The sequence below is a fragment of the Poecilia latipinna genome, unplaced genomic scaffold (assembly GCF_001443285.1).
Source record: "Poecilia latipinna isolate Pla-1442-1.1 unplaced genomic scaffold, P_latipinna-1.0 Scaffold1211, whole genome shotgun sequence".
Classification (NCBI taxonomy): domain Eukaryota; kingdom Metazoa; phylum Chordata; class Actinopteri; order Cyprinodontiformes; family Poeciliidae; genus Poecilia; species Poecilia latipinna.
In genome coordinates this window covers 174091-193443 of record NW_015113827.1, presented here as the reverse complement: position 1 = coordinate 193443, position 19353 = coordinate 174091, and the positions used below count along the sequence as shown (strand labels likewise).

The 19353-nt window shown below is 38.4% G+C and overlaps 1 protein-coding gene across 1 annotated transcript in view; it reads left to right on the top strand.

Moving 5' to 3' along the window:
• Positions 1-8997: 8997 nt before the first annotated feature.
• Positions 8998-19353, top strand: part of tmeff2a (transmembrane protein with EGF-like and two follistatin-like domains 2a) — a 132917-nt gene continuing 122561 nt past the window's right edge. Inside the window, exon 1 of the mRNA XM_015053880.1 lies at positions 8998-9719. Within this exon, the coding sequence (XP_014909366.1) occupies positions 9542-9719 (178 nt within the window). The 5' untranslated portion in view covers positions 8998-9541. The remainder of the gene's footprint in view (positions 9720-19353) is intronic.

The window sequence follows — 19353 nt, the reverse complement described above, 5'->3', positions numbered from 1 at the left end:
TGTAGTTTCATAAATGGTCTCCAATTAAGAACTTTAGCCTTTAAGTTAGCGGTGATAAAACTCCATCTGCTGAAGGACCAGAGGCGTGAAGGAAAATGTTGTTTTTGTACCAAGATGGTCCAAAAAGCTACAAAATATCCACACATTTCTGCAGTGGCAAATATTTTTATTGTTTACTTTCCAAATACATTAGCATCAAATAATTAGCATCTATATTGAAGCTTTAAAGAGTTTTTCTGCCTGGTTAATAAGAGGTTCAACTTTTGAAGCTACACAGTCAAAAATGAACAATAATTATAATTTTTATAAAGCAAAAAGACAGTGGTTAAATTTCAAAATAATATTTACACAATGTTATTAATCCATTCATAAATGTCACAGTTTAACACTAAAAATGTAATTAATAAACAAAATATTTTGCAAATTATTAATATTTACCGAACAAACCAACTTTAGCTTCTGACTAAATATTTAGGTTCCAAACTATTTAGCTTCAAAGTAAATATTTAGTTTGCCTGCAACACATGCTACTAGCTACTAGCTAATATGCTAATCCATTTGCTGATAACCAGAAGTGGGCTGTCAAAATAAAAGCATAGTCTTGCAGCTTCTAAATAAACTCCTGCTGGTGATGAAGAGGCGACATGAGCGACGATTAAAGTAAGTCAGAGATGCCACCTGGCTTTTATTTTGACAGTCCACTTCCAGTTATCAGCATGTAAATTTGCATTTTAGCTAAATGTTTAGCTCTGAGCTACATATTTAGTTTGGAGCTAAACATATAGCATTTTAATTAAATAGTATAAAACTGTGACATTGAAAAAATAAAATGTTGAAATTAGTCCTTGTTTTTTCTCTTAAAGAGGAATAAATAAAACAAGTTATTGCTGTGATTTTCGATCGTTTGAGAATAAAATAAATCATTTAAATAGCTCAACACAACAAGAGGTACAAGCTTCTTCAGTGGTTCTTGGCGCAGCGCCCCCACAGGCCAGGAGGGGAACAGGTTTTTCAAAATGTTTGGTTTGTTTGACTCAGAGTTGACAGGAAGAGAACCACAGCAGCTGGAGATTGAACACATGTTGCAGTTTTGATTCCCAACTGATCCGAATCCACTGGACTATCAGGTCTGAAAACGGTCGTCGACGTTTTCGTCCAACATCAGTGTTTGACCTCACAAATGTGCCTCTGAAAAATACCTTAGATTTACACCTAAGCTTTGTAAACGGATTCCTAGAAGAGTTAAGGATGTTTTAGCTTTTATTTCAACAACTGGGGATGAAGAGTGGAAGAACTGCTGGTGTTTGTCTGAAAAGCTGCGAGGAGAAACCATGAAGTAATCCGTAATCAACGAGCAACAAAAGATTATTTGTTTCCAAACATTTGCAGCCCAGAACATCATGAGGTCAAGTTCCTTTCCCAACTGATTTGCTCCAACGGGGGCAAATCGAACACTTGACCTCTTGACCTCCTTCAGATGTGGGATTCGTCCAGATCCACAAGAACAATGGCTGATTCCACGATGCGTCCCGGAAACAACGCCGCAGCCTGCTGGAGTTATTTCTGGAGAGGTAGAGAGACAGAGGCTCCGTGTTGCTTCAGAGCGAAGCCTGCTGGACAATAACACCGCGCGCGTGTGTGTGTGTGTGTGTGTGTGTGTGTGTGTGTGTGTGTGTGTGTGTGGCAGAAATCAGCAGCACACTGAGCCTTTATAGCTCCTCTCTGTGGTTTTGCTTTTTATTTCCTTCAGTCTGTAGCCGTTCACTCTTCTGCTGTTTTAGGACCAGGCTGAGAAAATTAACTGAAGTCATAGTTTTTTACTTTATTCTCCAGATATTGACTCTATTCTTGTATTCATTTTACTTTCTTTTATCTTTTTACTATAATTTATATATATATATATATTTTTTTTTTTTCTGTTTTTGATTTTATTCTCCCATTTGTCCGACTTTAGTGTCATAATGTTACGACTCTTCCGATTGGCTGAAACAAAGCAGGTATCCGATTGGCTGCAGATCATTCTTTATTTTTTTTAAAAAGTCATGGAAGTCTGAAAATTTGCAAACCAGAAGCATTTCGTTTATTTATTTATTTCAAACTGGTGTTTAAAAACAAGTAGGACAGGAGAAAACGTGCATAACCAAAAACAAATATTCACCTTTTCATTACTTTTTTGTTCAAGAAAGAGTAAGAAGTGAACACTTTTCTTAATTCAATGAGATATATTCAGTAATTATCAGAAATGTGTAACTCCAGATCTGTTTGCATCAAAAACAGGCATGTGAATCTTGTTGTCATGATGTGTAGTTTTACAGTGAACCCAAATACAGACGCAGCTTGTAGATGAAGGTTTAACGACCCAGAAATGATGGAGGACATGGGGAACACAGGGAACCAGAGCAGAACAAAAACCAGGGACAACAGGGAAGTAACAGGATTAGATGGGAGGAAACCAGCAAGGAGGAACCGAGAATGAAGTGCTTAAATACCTGGAGGTCGAATGCTGAACAAAGACCTGGGCTGATGAGCTAACGGGTTCCAGGTGTGTGAGAGAGAGAGAGAGAGGAAGTGACACAGGGGGCGAGGGAGAGCAATTTGACAAAATAACTAAACATAAGAAACACGATAAAAACTAGAGTGACTAGACACATGAAATAAAAGTAACTAGAATCGCTAAGAAGGAACCAGTGACAGTCAGGAAGTAAAAATAAAGTCATGAGAAGTAAAACAGATGCAAACAGTAATGAAATAAAATAAATTATCCTCTTTAGTTTTATATAAATTGATTTTCTTATTGGTTATTTCAACATTTTTATGGCAAATTCACTGAATTTATGTGTCGCCAGTTAAAATACATGACAGACCAGGGTGAGGCAGTGCAGTGCTCAGCCTCACCTGAGGGGGCGCTGTGTCACACACCTGAATGAAGCAGGCATATCACCATTATACTTGTTTAATTACACATTTTATGTGTTGATGTTCCACAGTCTGTGTAGAACATATATTTATATATTTAGTCTTTCTAATTGGCCATAAATGTGCCGCGAAAATGAGGCAGAAAGTACCGTGATCCACTGATAGGGGGCACTGCTGAGCCCCATAGACACAACAAGCAACTGCTGCTCTTCTTCTACGCTTTGAAAAGAATGAAAACTGTGAGGATTCAGTTGAGTCTCCATGTTGTCCCGTCTGATTAAGCGGCCTCCTGCTCCTCATTAAACCATTGTTTCCTCTGCTACCTGTGTCCACTGCGTCTACCTCACCGTTCCACACAAAACATGACAAAAACAGTCAAGGAGGAAAAAAAATACAGACAGAACAAAACCGTTCAAGGCCACTCATTTTGTTTGAAAACGAGAAAAAAGAATGACGGAGACATTTATGGACGTCATTTAAAATAAAGATAAGATCATACAGGATTTTAATCAGAAAAGAGAGGCCAGCCAAAGAAAACATACATATACTTTTAAAATATGTGACTTTACTAAATTCTTTATCTTTATTGGTATATTGTTAGATGTAGTCAAATTAAAATATGGCTTCTATATTTTGGATTTGTATGACTGACTCTCATCACCACTCGTCACTGAAGTAAAAACAGAAACAGAACTAATAGATGGAACCGGCAAAACCCAGTTTTCTGTATTTATTGGCACTGTTGTAGCTCCATATGTTCCACTGTACTCCTCCTCTGAAACTTAGACATTTTAATTGGTGACGGACCGGCTCTCTCTTTTCTCTGTCTCTCTCCCCCCCCCCCTCCCTCTCTCTCTCTCTCTCTCTCTCNATTATTGTTTATGATTAGCATTTTATCATCAGCTTTCCTTAAATACCATACTGGTATAGCACTTTAGCATTAGCAGAACTAACATTGATTATTAGTGCTCTAGCATTAGCTTTACCTAATGTCCATGTTGTTTTATTGCTTTAGTGTTAGCAGATCTAATGCTTATTATTAGTGTTTAGCATTAGCTTCCCCTAGTTACCATATCTAGGGGAAGCTAATAGGAGCATTAGCATTAGCAGAACTATTGTTTATGATTAGCACTTAGTATTAACTTTTATTATTAACTTTTCTTAAATACCATGCTGGTATAGCGCTTTAGCATTAGCTTCCCATAATTACCATGTTAGTGTACTGATTTAGAACTAATGTTTAATGTTAGTGCTTTAGCATTAGCTTCCCCTAATTGCTATGTTGGTGTAATGATTTTGCATTAATATTGTTTGTGATTAGTGCTTTTGGGTTAGCATCACTGACTTTTCAGTTTAAAGCTAATATTGCCATAAGAACAAAGTGAATAGTTTTTCTCAGAAAAGGGGGAAGCCGGGGTTAAAAATGTGAGATCCACTAATGTTGTAAACAAGCCATGAGGAAAGGGTTAGAGAAACAATCCCTCTTCTGTCAGGGCTTAAAAAGCATAATCTTGTTTTTCTCTTTAAGAAATCGACTGAGATGTAACACCATGAAGTATAGAAAATGAGCTACAGCTCAGATTTAACAAAGATTGGCAGCTTCTCCTACTTCTATTTTATTACTCAAAATAGAAACACAACAAATTAAGGACTCTGTGGCTTCTGCAGCTATTGATTGAAGCCACTTCACACATTTTGTCACACTGAAACTGTGACGTTTTTGTTTTTTCTTCTCTGATTGTATTTACAGATTATATACGGGGTTGAGTGGAAAGCAGCAGCAGCGGTTCAGTTTGCCCAAATGATTCAGGGGACAAAGAAAAAACGCAGCAAGCAAAGAGAGCAAGCTTGGTTTGAAATGAGAATTACACCAGAACAAAGCAACCCTGGTTCTGCTTTCCTCCCGCTCTGCTGCTTAGCCTCGTGTTTCCACTTCCACGCCACTCTTTAAACCCACTCTGTGGATATTTATTCAGCTTACTCTGCACTTCGGTGAAAGGACTGAAATAAATGGAACCATGGACTTCATTTACATGGTGCTCTCCTCCTGTTCTTGACCTCTAAAGAGCGCTTTACACTACAAACTATACTCACTCATTGATATAACACTTAGCGCTCCTTTACAGGTGATGCAGCGGGAGGAAACGCTACCTGCAGCTTATTATTTAAAAAATAAAAAAGCAGAGTGAGGAATCAAACCTGCGACCTTCAGGATGGCAGACCATTAAACTTCATTTTCATCTGCAGCTGACCAAAATACAAATCACAATTTAATGTTTCAGAGGCTCTCAGGAAATCACTTGACTGTAGTTTCATAAATGGTCTCCAATTAAGAACTTTAGCCTTTAAGTTAGCGGTGATAAAACTCCATCTGCTGAAGGACCAGAGGCGTGAAGGAAAATGTTGTTTTTGTACCAAGATGGTCCAAAAAGCTACAAAATATCCACACATTTCTGCAGTGGCAAATATTTTTATTGTTTACTTTCCAAATACATTAGCATCAAATAATTAGCATCTATATTGAAGCTTTAAAGAGTTTTTCTGCCTGGTTAATAAGAGGTTCAACTTTTGAAGCTACACAGTCAAAAATGAACAATAATTATAATTTTTATAAAGCAAAAAGACAGTGGTTAAATTTCAAAATAATATTTACACAATGTTATTAATCCATTCATAAATGTCACAGTTTAACACTAAAAATGTAATTAATAAACAAAATATTTTGCAAATTATTAATATTTACCGAACAAACCAACTTTAGCTTCTGACTAAATATTTAGGTTCCAAACTATTTAGCTTCAAAGTAAATATTTAGTTTGCCTGCAACACATGCTACTAGCTACTAGCTAATATGCTAATCCATTTGCTGATAACCAGAAGTGGGCTGTCAAAATAAAAGCATAGTCTTGCAGCTTCTAAATAAACTCCTGCTGGTGATGAAGAGGCGACATGAGCGACGATTAAAGTAAGTCAGAGATGCCACCTGGCTTTTATTTTGACAGTCCACTTCCAGTTATCAGCATGTAAATTTGCATTTTAGCTAAATGTTTAGCTCTGAGCTACATATTTAGTTTGGAGCTAAACATATAGCATTTTAATTAAATAGTATAAAACTGTGACATTGAAAAAATAAAATGTTGAAATTAGTCCTTGTTTTTTCTCTTAAAGAGGAATAAATAAAACAAGTTATTGCTCTGATTTTCGATCGTTTGAGAATAAAATAAATCATTTAAATAGCTCAACACAACAAGAGGTACAAGCTTCTTCAGTGGTTCTTGGCGCAGCGCCCCCACAGGCCAGGAGGGGAACAGGTTTTTCAAAATGTTTGGTTTGTTTGACTCAGAGTTGACAGGAAGAGAACCACAGCAGCTGGAGATTGAACACATGTTGCAGTTTTGATTCCCAACTGATCCGAATCCACTGGACTATCAGGTCTGAAAACGGTCGTCGACGTTTTCGTCCAACATCAGTGTTTGACCTCACAAATGTGCCTCTGAAAAATACCTTAGATTTACACCTAAGCTTTGTAAACGGATTCCTAGAAGAGTTAAGGATGTTTTAGCCTGTATTTCATCAGCTGGTAATGAAGAGTGGAAGAACTGCTGGTGTTTGTCTGAAAAGCTGCGAGGAGAAACCATGAAGTAATCCGTAATCAACGAGCAACAAAAGATTATTTGTTTCCAAACATTTGCAGCCCAGAACATCATGAGGTCAAGTTCCTTTCCCAACTGATTTGCTCCAACGGGGGCAAATCGAACACTTGACCTCTTGACCTCCTTCAGATGTGGGATTCGTCCAGATCCACAAGAACAATGGCTGATTCCACGATGCGTCCCGGAAACAACGCCGCAGCCTGCTGGAGTTATTTCTGGAGAGGTAGAGAGACAGAGGCTCCGTGTTGCTTCAGAGCGAAGCCTGCTGGACAATAACACCGCGCGCGTGTGTGTGTGTGTGTGTGTGTGTGTGTGTGTGTGTGTGGCAGAAATCAGCAGCACACTGAGCCTTTATAGCTCCTCTCTGTGGTTTTGCTTTTTATTTCCTTCAGTCTGTAGCCGTTCACTCTTCTGCTGTTTTAGGACCAGGCTGAGAAAATTAACTGAAGTCATAGTTTTTTACTTTATTCTCCAGATATTGACTCTATTCTTGTATTCATTTTACTTTCTTTTATCTTTTTACTATAATTTATATATATATATATATTTTTTTTTTTTCTGTTTTTGATTTTATTCTCCCATTTGTCCGACTTTAGTGTCATAATGTTACGACTCTTCCGATTGGCTGAAACAAAGCAGGTATCCGATTGGCTGCAGATCATTCTTTATTTTTTTTAAAAAGTCATGGAAGTCTGAAAATTTGCAAACCAGAAGCATTTCGTTTATTTATTTATTTCAAACTGGTGTTTAAAAACAAGTAGGACAGGAGAAAACGTGCATAACCAAAAACAAATATTCACCTTTTCATTACTTTTTTGTTCAAGAAAGAGTAAGAAGTGAACACTTTTCTTAATTCAATGAGATATATTCAGTAATTATCAGAAATGTGTAACTCCAGATCTGTTTGCATCAAAAACAGGCATGTGAATCTTGTTGTCATGATGTGTAGTTTTACAGTGAACCCAAATACAGACGCAGCTTGTAGATGAAGGTTTAACGACCCAGAAATGATGGAGGACATGGGGAACACAGGGAACCAGAGCAGAACAAAAACCAGGGACAACAGGGAAGTAACAGGATTAGATGGGAGGAAACCAGCAAGGAGGAACCGAGAATGAAGTGCTTAAATACCTGGAGGTCGAATGCTGAACAAAGACCTGGGCTGATGAGCTAACGGGTTCCAGGTGTGTGAGAGAGAGAGAGAGAGGAAGTGACACAGGGGGCGAGGGAGAGCAATTTGACAAAATAACTAAACATAAGAAACACGATAAAAACTAGAGTGACTAGACACATGAAATAAAAGTAACTAGAATCGCTAAGAAGGAACCAGTGACAGTCAGGAAGTAAAAATAAAGTCATGAGAAGTAAAACAGATGCAAACAGTAATGAAATAAAATAAATTATCCTCTTTAGTTTTATATAAATTGATTTTCTTATTGGTTATTTCAACATTTTTATGGCAAATTCACTGAATTTATGTGTCGCCAGTTAAAATACATGACAGACCAGGGTGAGGCAGTGCAGTGCTCAGCCTCACCTGAGGGGGCGCTGTGTCACACACCTGAATGAAGCAGGCATATCACCATTATACTTGTTTAATTACACATTTTATGTGTTGATGTTCCACAGTCTGTGTAGAACATATATTTATATATTTAGTCTTTCTAATTGGCCATAAATGTGCCGCGAAAATGAGGCAGAAAGTACCGTGATCCACTGATAGGGGGCACTGCTGAGCCCCATAGACACAACAAGCAACTGCTGCTCTTCTTCTACGCTTTGAAAAGAATGAAAACTGTGAGGATTCAGTTGAGTCTCCATGTTGTCCCGTCTGATTAAGCGGCCTCCTGCTCCTCATTAAACCATTGTTTCCTCTGCTACCTGTGTCCACTGCGTCTACCTCACCGTTCCACACAAAACATGACAAAAACAGTCAAGGAGGAAAAAAAATACAGACAGAACAAAACCGTTCAAGGCCACTCATTTTGTTTGAAAACGAGAAAAAAGAATGACGGAGACATTTATGGACGTCATTTAAAATAAAGATAAGATCATACAGGATTTTAATCAGAAAAGAGAGGCCAGCCAAAGAAAACATACATATACTTTTAAAATATGTGACTTTACTAAATTCTTTATCTTTATTGGTATATTGTTAGATGTAGTCAAATTAAAATATGGCTTCTATATTTTGGATTTGTATGACTGACTCTCATCACCACTCGTCACTGAAGTAAAAACAGAAACAGAACTAATAGATGGAACCGGCAAAACCCAGTTTTCTGTATTTATTGGCACTGTTGTAGCTCCATATGTTCCACTGTACTCCTCCTCTGAAACTTAGACATTTTAATTGGTGACGGACCGGCTCTCTCTCTCTCTCTCTTTTTCTCTCTCTTCCCTCTCTCTCTCTCTCTCTCTCTCTCTCTCTCCACGTGACCACTGGCAGCTGCCGGAGATCCAGGCGGACAGAAACATTGTGGCTGCGGCTCTGAACGCACCGGAGGAGCGCTGCTGCTGCTGCTGCTGCTGCTGCTGCTGCTGCTGCGTCTCACCGCGGATATTTGACCACACGCCTCCATCCTCCTCCCCCCCGTTCCTCCTCCTCCCCCCGCTGGATCCCCGCTTCACTTCTTTTTTGTTGTTTCTATCCCTGAATCACCTGTTTCCTCCATCCCTCCATCCTGTCTCCTTCCTCCTCACAGTTCAGCATCCTCTCCTCCAATCTGCCTCGCCAACTTTTTCCATCCCACTCATCCTCCCTGCTGGTTCCCAGCTCTGGTTCTGGTTCTGGTTCTGGTTCTGGTTCTTGCTGTACCGCCTCGGATCGGCTCAGTTCCTCCGGGCCGCTGCTTCATGGGGCGCACCGTGTCGCTCGGAAAATGCTCCGCCGTCGGGCTGTAGGCGCCCCGCTGCTGCGCGCCGTTCCCCCGCCTCGCCCGAGCTGCGGTCGGGGCCACTGAGAGAGAGAGATGGGTCCGTCCGCTCCGGCTCGGCCGAACCGGTGTTGGGTTACGGCCGCGGCTCTAACTGGAGGCTGGATCCGGATCACCATCGTCTCCTTCCTCGCTACTTTACCTGTGGAGCAGCTGCGCGCCTTCCCGTCCTCCCTCAGCGACTGCCAGACGCCGACCGGCTGGAACTGCTCCGGTGAGATCCGATTCGGTCCCGGACTCGGTTCCGGATTCTCGATCCATGTCCCGCCGGACTGGAATAAAAGTTTATGGCTGTGTTTTTGTGGCGTGTTGTGGCGCAAAACGTCACCATCTGACAGTTATTACAGTTTCAGATTATTAAATAAATGCATGAAAAAGACATTGATTAGAATCTGCAGAAACTTGAACAGTAACATCTGGAGTTTTCTCTGTTTTGATCCACATTTTGTGGCCGTGAAACTTAAAACAGACGTAAAGAGAGCAGACATTTCCCCTGCCGCCCGTCCGAGTCTGAGCCCTTAAAAATAGCTCCAGGATGATCAGCAGCGGCAGCAGCAGAGGTACTGATATTACAACATCCACATCAATATGGAGTCATGCTGCCGTTTCCAACCAACAATCACCTTTAAACATCCTAAATTATCCATTTGCGTCTAAATGCTGGGAAAAAACACCAACAGCTCAACCTGACTGGGAAAACAGAGATTATTTCCTTCACTTTCTGCGTTAAAGTCCGCATGAACTCGGTGATGAATGAGCTCATCTGTTTAAACGTATTAGTGATATTTTCCGGTCATTTATGCCGGAGATCGATCATGTGTTGATCGAGGTACGCCCCTCTGATAATCTCCACCCTGCATTATACATTGAATCATCTGATAATGGCACACACACACACACACACACACACACACACTTCCTGACACTCTCATATGCATTTCGGCGAAGGCTTTTATCCAACACGCCTTGAGGAGGCTTAAGTGCATACACCACACACACACACACACACACACACACACACACACACACACACACACACACACACACACACACACACACACACACACACACACACACACACACATTGAGAATCAATTGGATTGAGCAAACCGTGACGAGGAGAATGTGGGTCCACTGGAACAAAAAGATAAAGCCTCTCTGTTATAATTATAGCGCTTTAATAAACTCTCCGGCTTAATTATTCTCTCATTTCACGCACTTTAAAAACAAAACCACCTTTCTGTTCAGAGAATAACTGGAAAATGTTCACATGTTGGTTCAACAAAGATTTTCACTTGGTTTTAAATCTAAAAGTCAGAGTTGTGATGTAACAGTTTCAGGCTGGGACTTTTTGTCTAATTCTGTAAGTTTTAATAAGTTTACGGCGTGTTTGCTAGTTTTCATTAAAATAATCACTCAAAGTACTGGGATGATGTTGCATCGACTGGGTGATGAATACTCAACAGCTCTTATTTTTAAAAATGACTCCCTCAACTTTAGCTGCCGCCATTTTGCGACTAGCTTAAGCGCCGTAAATTGCCGACAGCTGACGTAAACTGCTTGTGTTTCTGAAATCGATTCTGTTTGAAAGGCTAATAAATAAATTGATGAACACAAAAACGAAGGTCGTATCTATATCTATATTTAGTTAGTTTTAGCTAACTAAAGACAACTAAAACTTGAGTTAGTTTTATAAATGCACAGTTTAGTTGCAGTTAATTAACTACCTTTTCATCTCAGTTATTGTTTTCTCAGTTTCAGTTAATCATAATAAGTTTGGTTGTTACGTTCTGTGAGTTTGGGTTTGTGCAGAGTTGGAGTTGGTTGTGAGTTTCTGAAACTTCTTGGACTCATTTCTTGATTTGGGTAATTTATGCTGATTTCTTTCTTCTTTCAAACCAAAACTTGTTGTTTGTCTTCGTCTTCCTGAAGTATAGAAGAGAAAGCAGCCAACATGAGCAGCTTTTTATGGAAATGTGTTGTTTCCACAGTGGAGGATCCTGAGCAGCTGGTTCATTTCCATCAGATTTAGAAAAGAAAAGAAGAAGAACTGAAAGCGGTCAGCAGTTTCTTACGCACGCTTCAGTGAAGCTACAGTTAATGGACGGACGATCCATTTAATGGGACCACTGCGTTAGCACAGTGGAGGAATTGATCTATTGAGCGAAGTCTGTCAGATACCAGTTGGATAAGTGGCAATATTCCCAGTTTCAGTTCATTACTCCCAGGTTTTTCCAGTTCACGTAATATGTCACTGACCCAAAGAATTGAAAACCAATCTAGCTGGTGGTAAATTGGGCGGTCAGTTGGACATTTGTCTCCACTGTATTAATAAATCTATACGCTGTTTCATTACGTTTAGCTGTGGTTAGCAGCTTTGGGATCCATATGTAGCTTTTAGAGTCAGGGAAGTGATGATAAACCCAAAAAGAGTTATAATTTTAAAGATTTTTCATGCTTACTGAACCGTTTATTTTCACAGGTTTTTCTGTGGAAGGTAAATTCAAATTATTTGTGGAAAATTTGCATATTTGGTAGCAAAAATGCAGCATGGGAAGCTAAAATACCTAGCTTAAATGCTACTTGACATGCTATTGGCTGGCGTTTTTGCAAAGTAGCCAATCCAAAAGCGCTCTTCATATTCCTTGGCTGAACTATTAAAAGCAGAAGCAAAGAAGACCGTAGCTGTTAGCTTCTGTTGGAGTGCTAAGACGGTTTCCATTGAGTGTTTTGATGGATGTTTGGTGTTTAAACTGTTTAAACATAAAGAAAATGTCAAAAAAATCTATTTTTTTGTAATTCCATTAAATGGTCGCAATAAAAATAACATGTATAAGTTTGTTCAGGCGATAAGTCATTAAAAAACATGCAATGACGTCATACTCCAGCTACTTCCTGTCGGGTTTTTTGTTGTTTCTGCCAGTAGCAACATGCGGTTACTGATCATATGGTTCGTTTGATGCAAAAATAGTGTTTCCATCAGAGTTTTGAAAAACTAATTTCAATACGGCCAAAAAAAAGTGTTTTTTCAAAATTGCCGCGTGTCCATTAGAAACACAGCTAGTGATTTATAAATTAACTAAAGAAGTTTAACGTCTATTTTACATGGAGCCATTTTATAACTCTGGTTCCCTGGTTTTAGTCAGAGCTTGAGCAGCAGCAGTCAACAGCCGTTACATTTAACAAAATTAAATTATTCCAGTGTATTGATGCACAAAATAAAAATCAGCAGTTCAGACATTAAAGAAAACCAAAAATTGATGTTAGCCAATAATAGGTATGACATTAAAGTTAATATATCTAGAACAGAGGAGTCCAAAGTGCGGTTCGGGGGCCATTTGTGGCCCTTGGGATGATATTTTTCTGACCTCCAACTGGAGTTCAACAAAATACAAGTTTGTTTATTTTACTTTTTATTTTAATCACAGTAAAATTATTCCAGACATAATTTTTTACAATGGAAAATGTTAAGTACAATACAAATATTTGTATTTTAATGATCAAGGTTTTATAGTGAGTAGAAATAATTGTATCCTGAAACTTTGCTAGACCAAAATTAGCTAAAAATATCAACTGATCTGAAAGAAACTGACCCAAGATCTTGTTCTTATAACTGAGAATAAATCATTTAACTTAAAAGAATCTGAAAACTATTTTTTTTTTCTTTTAATTCAGCATTAGTGTGAAATCCTTTTCAAACAAAAAATTGAGAACTGTATTTTCTTGATTTTTTTAAAAGTAATTTTGAATGGACAATTATTGCATGTAACAAAGTTTTGTCACCCCTGATCTAGGATGTCTGGCTACATCGTAGCAGCTATCCTGTCGAATTTATTTAAACCTTAATGAATTTACAGTAATTTTACTCCTCTGCCTCTTTTCTGACCTTTCTGGTCCTGAACTTGTTGCGTAGCTCCATATAAAAGCCATGAGAGAGGTCACAAAAGGATGTTTCACCACTGTGGTTGTTCTGCCTTCATTACTAATTCATCGTGCTTCATTATTGATCAGCGCGATGCTTAAAACACCAAAGCAGGACTTCTTGATCTCCAGGTAGATGGAGCTGCATTTGGCTGACATCGCCTCTCTTTTAGAACAGAAAGTGCTTCTCCTGCCGTCTTAATTGTTCACATATAAACATTACCTGTTCAATATTTGATGTTTGGCAGCTTGTTTTCGTTAATTATTCAGGCGACTGTAATCTCCTCCTGGAGCGGCAGGAAGTATAGGCTTTCCTGGCGGCCATGTTCAGGTGTTATTTGCAGGAAGATGACATAATCGCCGTCAAACCGTACATTCATGTTTAATAAAACGTTTGTCTGTTTTTGCTAAAACGATTCTCAGCAGAACAAACGAGATTTTAAATTACAGCAGCTGAAAAATAAAAAGTGCTGACAGTAACAGGAGGTGCAGCAGAAATGTTATCAAGACGTTTTTGTAAGAGTTACTTTAGTAAATTTTTTGGAAAAAACAAACACATTTTACTCAGTATTTTTATGGGTGATTTTATTATGAAGTATTTTCTGCTCTTGAGTAAAATTTCTGGATTTTCTTTCCACTGAATGACAAACAAACATGTTTTAATTCAAAAATACAGTTACTCAGTACTTTAGTAGACTTTTTACCAAATACTTTTTTACTTTTACTTGAGTTAAAATATGAATCAGTGCTTTTCTTACTTGAAGGATATTTTTCTTTTTTACCCGCCTCTGTTTTTTGCGTCATTTTTGTTTATTTAATATCAACCATAAAACCTAAACCTAAAGTGTTTTGATGAAAAACTGTCAGAAAGCTGATTTTATTCCTAATTAGGTGAAATTGTTGTGCACAGCTCAAGGGCAAATTGATTCCTGTTTTGATTTAAAATGTAAATTAATTACAGTCATGAAGAAACTGGTTTCGAAGCAGCATTCACATTTTCTCATAAGTTTGGTCTCAGTTTTATAGCATCTAAAATCCTGATTTATTTGACTTTTTTACTTTTTAACTTCCATGTGTGTAAAAAGTGTCTAAAACTCTTTAAATTTGACTCTAATCTATAATTACAGCAACATAATTTCACACTGAAAGTTTAGTTAAAAGCAGATTTTGCAGGATGGGAAAAAAATCACCACCTTAGGAAATAATACAAATACTGGGATCCCACACAGAATCTGTAAACTACTAAAGCCATTTCAATGTTATTCTTTTTACGTATCAAAGATTTTAAAAAGATTTCATTTGTTGTTATTTTTTTACGTGTCTCACAAGTGGCGAATTACAGTTTTCACTAGAAAGCTGGAATATAAACATAAACATATCAACACCTCTGAAATCTGTTTCTACAGAAAGAGAGAAAAAATCAAAACCATAGCAACATATGAATGTATAATAATAATTACAACATCACAGAAAAGTACAGCTTAATACTAGACCTATTTAGCAGCAAAGAAGACCAGAAATACCAGAAATACCTGTAGCACAATGCTAATTGACATGCTATTGCTAACTTTTGCAAAGTAGCCAATCCAGGAGTACGGCTAAGGAAGACCTTAGCTGATGTTAGCTTCTGTGGCGCTAAAACTGTTTCCACTGTGTGTATTAATGCATAATAACTTATATTTTGTCTTTGAACTCTTGAAATAGACAGTTGTAAGCATTTTTAGAGAGAGTTTAAAAATTTTCAGGTGATTTTAGCTACTAGAACAATTTGCTTGGATTTATTATAAAGTGCATTCACACCAGCTCTGTTTAGTCTGCTTTAGTCCAACTCCGGTTCGTTTGGAAGGAGTGAATGCTGATCAAACCTAAAACCAAACCTGGTTTCGGTTCAGTTGAAGTGAACTCTGGTTCAGTTTGAATGCATATGTGAACACCAAGCGGACCAGAGACTGCTCCAAAAACAGGAAGTGAACTACAGTGCATTCTGGGTAAATACAAACTAAACAAACGTGCTAGGCTAGCGCTAACAGGAGAACTGATTCGAAATCCTCCAAGTGCTAAAATCTGACACCATTTTTGTTGACATTTTGTTGTGCTCTGTGTCTTCAGAGGTTTTTGTGTTGTTTTCTTCTTGGTGCAGCGCCCCCACAGGCCAGGAAGGGAACAGGTTTTTCAAAGGGTTTGGTTGGTTTGACTCAGAACCACAGCAGCTGGACATGGAGCAAACGTTTCAGTTTTGATCTCAAATCGAACCGACTCTACCGGATTATCAGGTGTGAAAACACCTGTGATTAACGCCGCGGCTTTGAACCCAACAGGAAGATGATCCCCTCTGGAACAAAGCATGTGTCTGTGGCATCCATCAGATTGTTGGTTGATTTATTGGCTGAAATTTATGGCAGTTTTGATTCATGGTGCCGATTCGCTTAAAAAAACATCCAGAGTTTCATATTTTCTGAGCATGAAGCTGTTTAACCGGCATAGACTCTCCTCAGTTTCTTATCTCCACATCAGGAACTTTAACCAGACGAGTCGTAACTGGAGTCCCGTCAGCTCCGTCTCTTTAAAACAAACACTGCGTCCTTATGCTGATTATCTAAACCTGTTGCATCATCAGCAGAAAGGTCACGCATCTGGAATCAGAGCGAGCGTAGCGAGTGTCACATCGCCGTGACCTTTTGTTATGTTGCTAAGAAACAAGGGAAACTTAGGCTCTGTGGTAAACACCAACAGAACAGGCGAGGACCACCAGACGAGAGCAGAGCCGATTACAGAGTCCTCAAACATGCCTCCGGTAACAAACCTGCCAGATCTGAAGGGGACCAGACAAACTGTTGTCCAAACAGATGAAGCACAGACAAGCAGACGCTTTCTTTGATTCATCACTGAGATTCTGGATGAAGTTTTGACACGACTGGAGCTGCTGAACTTCTGACCTCCTGCTCCGGGAAGAAGATGCAATCTCTTGCAACATTTCCTTTATCTTTTTTTTTATTATTTCAGAGTCATGTGCTTGTTTTTTTTGTTGTTGTTTTTGTTCCACCCTAAACAATATGCAGAAATCTGAGCTTACAAGGCGCGGTAAAACATGCCGAGTTGGCTTGGGTTTCAAGTATCGATGTCTTCCAAACATATGCACAGCTGCCTCTGCAGGGACTCGAAAGTAAAGCTGCAGAAAGCAGAGAGATTGTTTTACGCTCAGAAACGTGATTGTGATGAACAGCTAACATGTTTGCATGTCTGGAAAAAGTGGTTGTGAGAAACGAAGGGACTGCAGACTCAGCAGGAAGATTTATTGGAGCCGCTGTTCCTCCAGAGTGGGAGAGTTTTACAACCAACCTGCACGGATTTCTAAAAACGAGCTCTGACATAAATGTGCAGACGATATACATATTTGGCATATAGTGCCAAATTATAGCACAATCAAGTAACTATGTTAACATCAAATGTCATAAAAATGCTAAAAAATATCAAATATAACTTAGAAATTTTAATTCATAATTTAATGCCTTGAAATTGGGTCTCTGTCTCTTTAAAAACTCCTGAAATCATCCCAACATGGCTCCTCTATTAACCCTTTAACAACGTATCTACTAGTGATACTCTGAGAAGTAGCTCCAGTTTGCTAATTGCTAGGCTAGTCTGAAGGAGCTGAGTGGGGGGAGGAGCTCTGACTCAAGGTGGAGCTAAGCCCACTCAGCCGTTTTTTTACAGCTGGACGGTTGCCATGGAGATTACAGGATTTCTCAAACATGAATAAAATAATCAAAGCAAAACTCCAGGTTTGTTTTTGATGAGAGAATAACATAACAAGAAATAAAGCTGAAAAAATGAGTTGTTTTCACACAATGCTGCCGTTTTAATGATATGTTTACTCAAAATACACATTTTCTACGGAGACATTTTTTAAGATCCAGGATCTTCAGCTCAAACAGCTGAAGTGATGTTCAAACACCAGCTGGGTTTCTGAATTTTGAGCAAACTTTTAAAATGTTGCTAAACAGAAGGAAAGAAGACAATGTGAATTAAAGATGTTTCCATGAACTGGTTTGGAGCGAAGTAACCAGGCTACAATAGCAACGTAGCTTTGATTATGTAGCCAGCTGCTAATCACTAGCTGTGTTTCCATCCAACTGTCATGCAAATTTTAAATTAACTTTTAAAATGTTGTGAAAAAGAAAAAGGAAAAAGTGAGTTATGTTTGTTTTGAAACAAACAGGAAGTGGAGGAGGTGGCATAAACCACACGTCTCAGAAAAACACTTTGAAATTTTCAGAGTTTCATGCCCCTGGTAAGGCAAAGACCCACAGTAAGCCTGTCATGATGCACAATTAAGCAAAGATTGGTTTTTTGTAGAAATCACAGAAATTATTTCTGGTGGCCAATTATTTTCTGTTTTCTTATAAATTTGTTTTTATTTGTTGTCAGATCTTCAATTTTAATTTTTTTTATTCCAAATAGATTAAATTAATCTAAACATTTTAGATTTTTTGGCATAAATTTACTCCCTGACAGCCAATTATTTTCTATTTCCTTATCCAAAACGGCCTTATTTGAGCCTTTATGTAAAACATATTAAATATAATAAGATACATAAGCGAGTTTACAATCTTCCTAGCGGTTTTTATTGAAGCCTTCTTCCTGTTTGTCTGAGGAATCGTCGTTTTATCGTCGGTTCCTTCACGTCCTGAGAGATTTACGTCGTAGGAAACGCCGGCGCTCCTTTGTGGCCGCTTCTCAGAGACGGTTCCTTTGTGTTTGTGGTGCAGACGAAGTGACTTCCTGCGTGTAAGTCATGATTGGATTGTTGTTCATAAGACGATGCGAGAGCCTCCAGCGGTAATGAATCCCTCGGCGGTTTGGTTTACGGTTTTCCTGTAGTTTCCAGGCAGAACATCTGGTTCTGGCTGCTGCAGACGGTTTAACGGCATTTCTTCTTCTTCTTCTTCTTCTTCTTCTTGTTCTTCTCCTTCTTCTTCTTCTTCTTGTTCTTGTTCTTGTTCTTGTTCTTCTTCTTGTTCTTCTCCTTCTTCTTGTTCTTCTTCTTCTTCTTCTTGTTCTTCTTCTTCTTCTTGTTCTTGTTCTTCTTGTCCTTCTCCTTCTTCTCCTTCTTCTTCTTGTTCTTCTTCTTCTTGTCCTTCTCCTTCTTCTCCTTCTTCTTCTTGTTCTTCTTCTTCTTCTTCTTGTCCTTCTCCTTCTTCTCCTTCTTCTTCTTGTTCTTCTTCTTCTTCTTGTTCTTCTTGTCCTTCTTTCATTTCAAAACACTTCAGTCTATTCACCTCTTGGAGAAACTGACATTATTATCAGATTTTTTTTATTTTATTTCTTGTTATATAGCACAGATTATGAACAATTTATATATTATCACAGAGTTGGTAATTAATTTGATGCTTGATATTTACGATGCTCATTATTATTATTATTATTATTATGGGTTCATAGGTTTTCTTGTCTTGACAGTCATTTTATATTCATTTTGTTTATCTAATATAATTGTTTGGTCTTTTGCACAGTAAACTGGTATTTTATGAAAACCATAAGATAGTTTTGATTACAAATTTCTGATAATGGTTGAGTTTTAAACTGATATATTTAATGAAACAGAAAAAAGCATCAGGATTAAAACGGGTCACTTCAGACTGAAACAGCAGAAAGAGGAGTGACATTCCTGAGCTCCTCAAGTGTTTGAAAGAAAACTATCAGACCGACGGCAGTGATACTAACATTTCCTCACAGCAGACATCTGTGGCTACGTTTTGATGCATAAATTATTTCTGCAGAGTGAAATATGAATAGACAGCAGCATTTTGTTTGTGAGAAAGTTGCAGATCATCAGTAGCTAGAGTCAGTTCCACCACATTATAAACCTGGAAACGGGCAAAACAATCTGATTTAAACTTAAATCGAGATTTTAGAAAATCCACAAG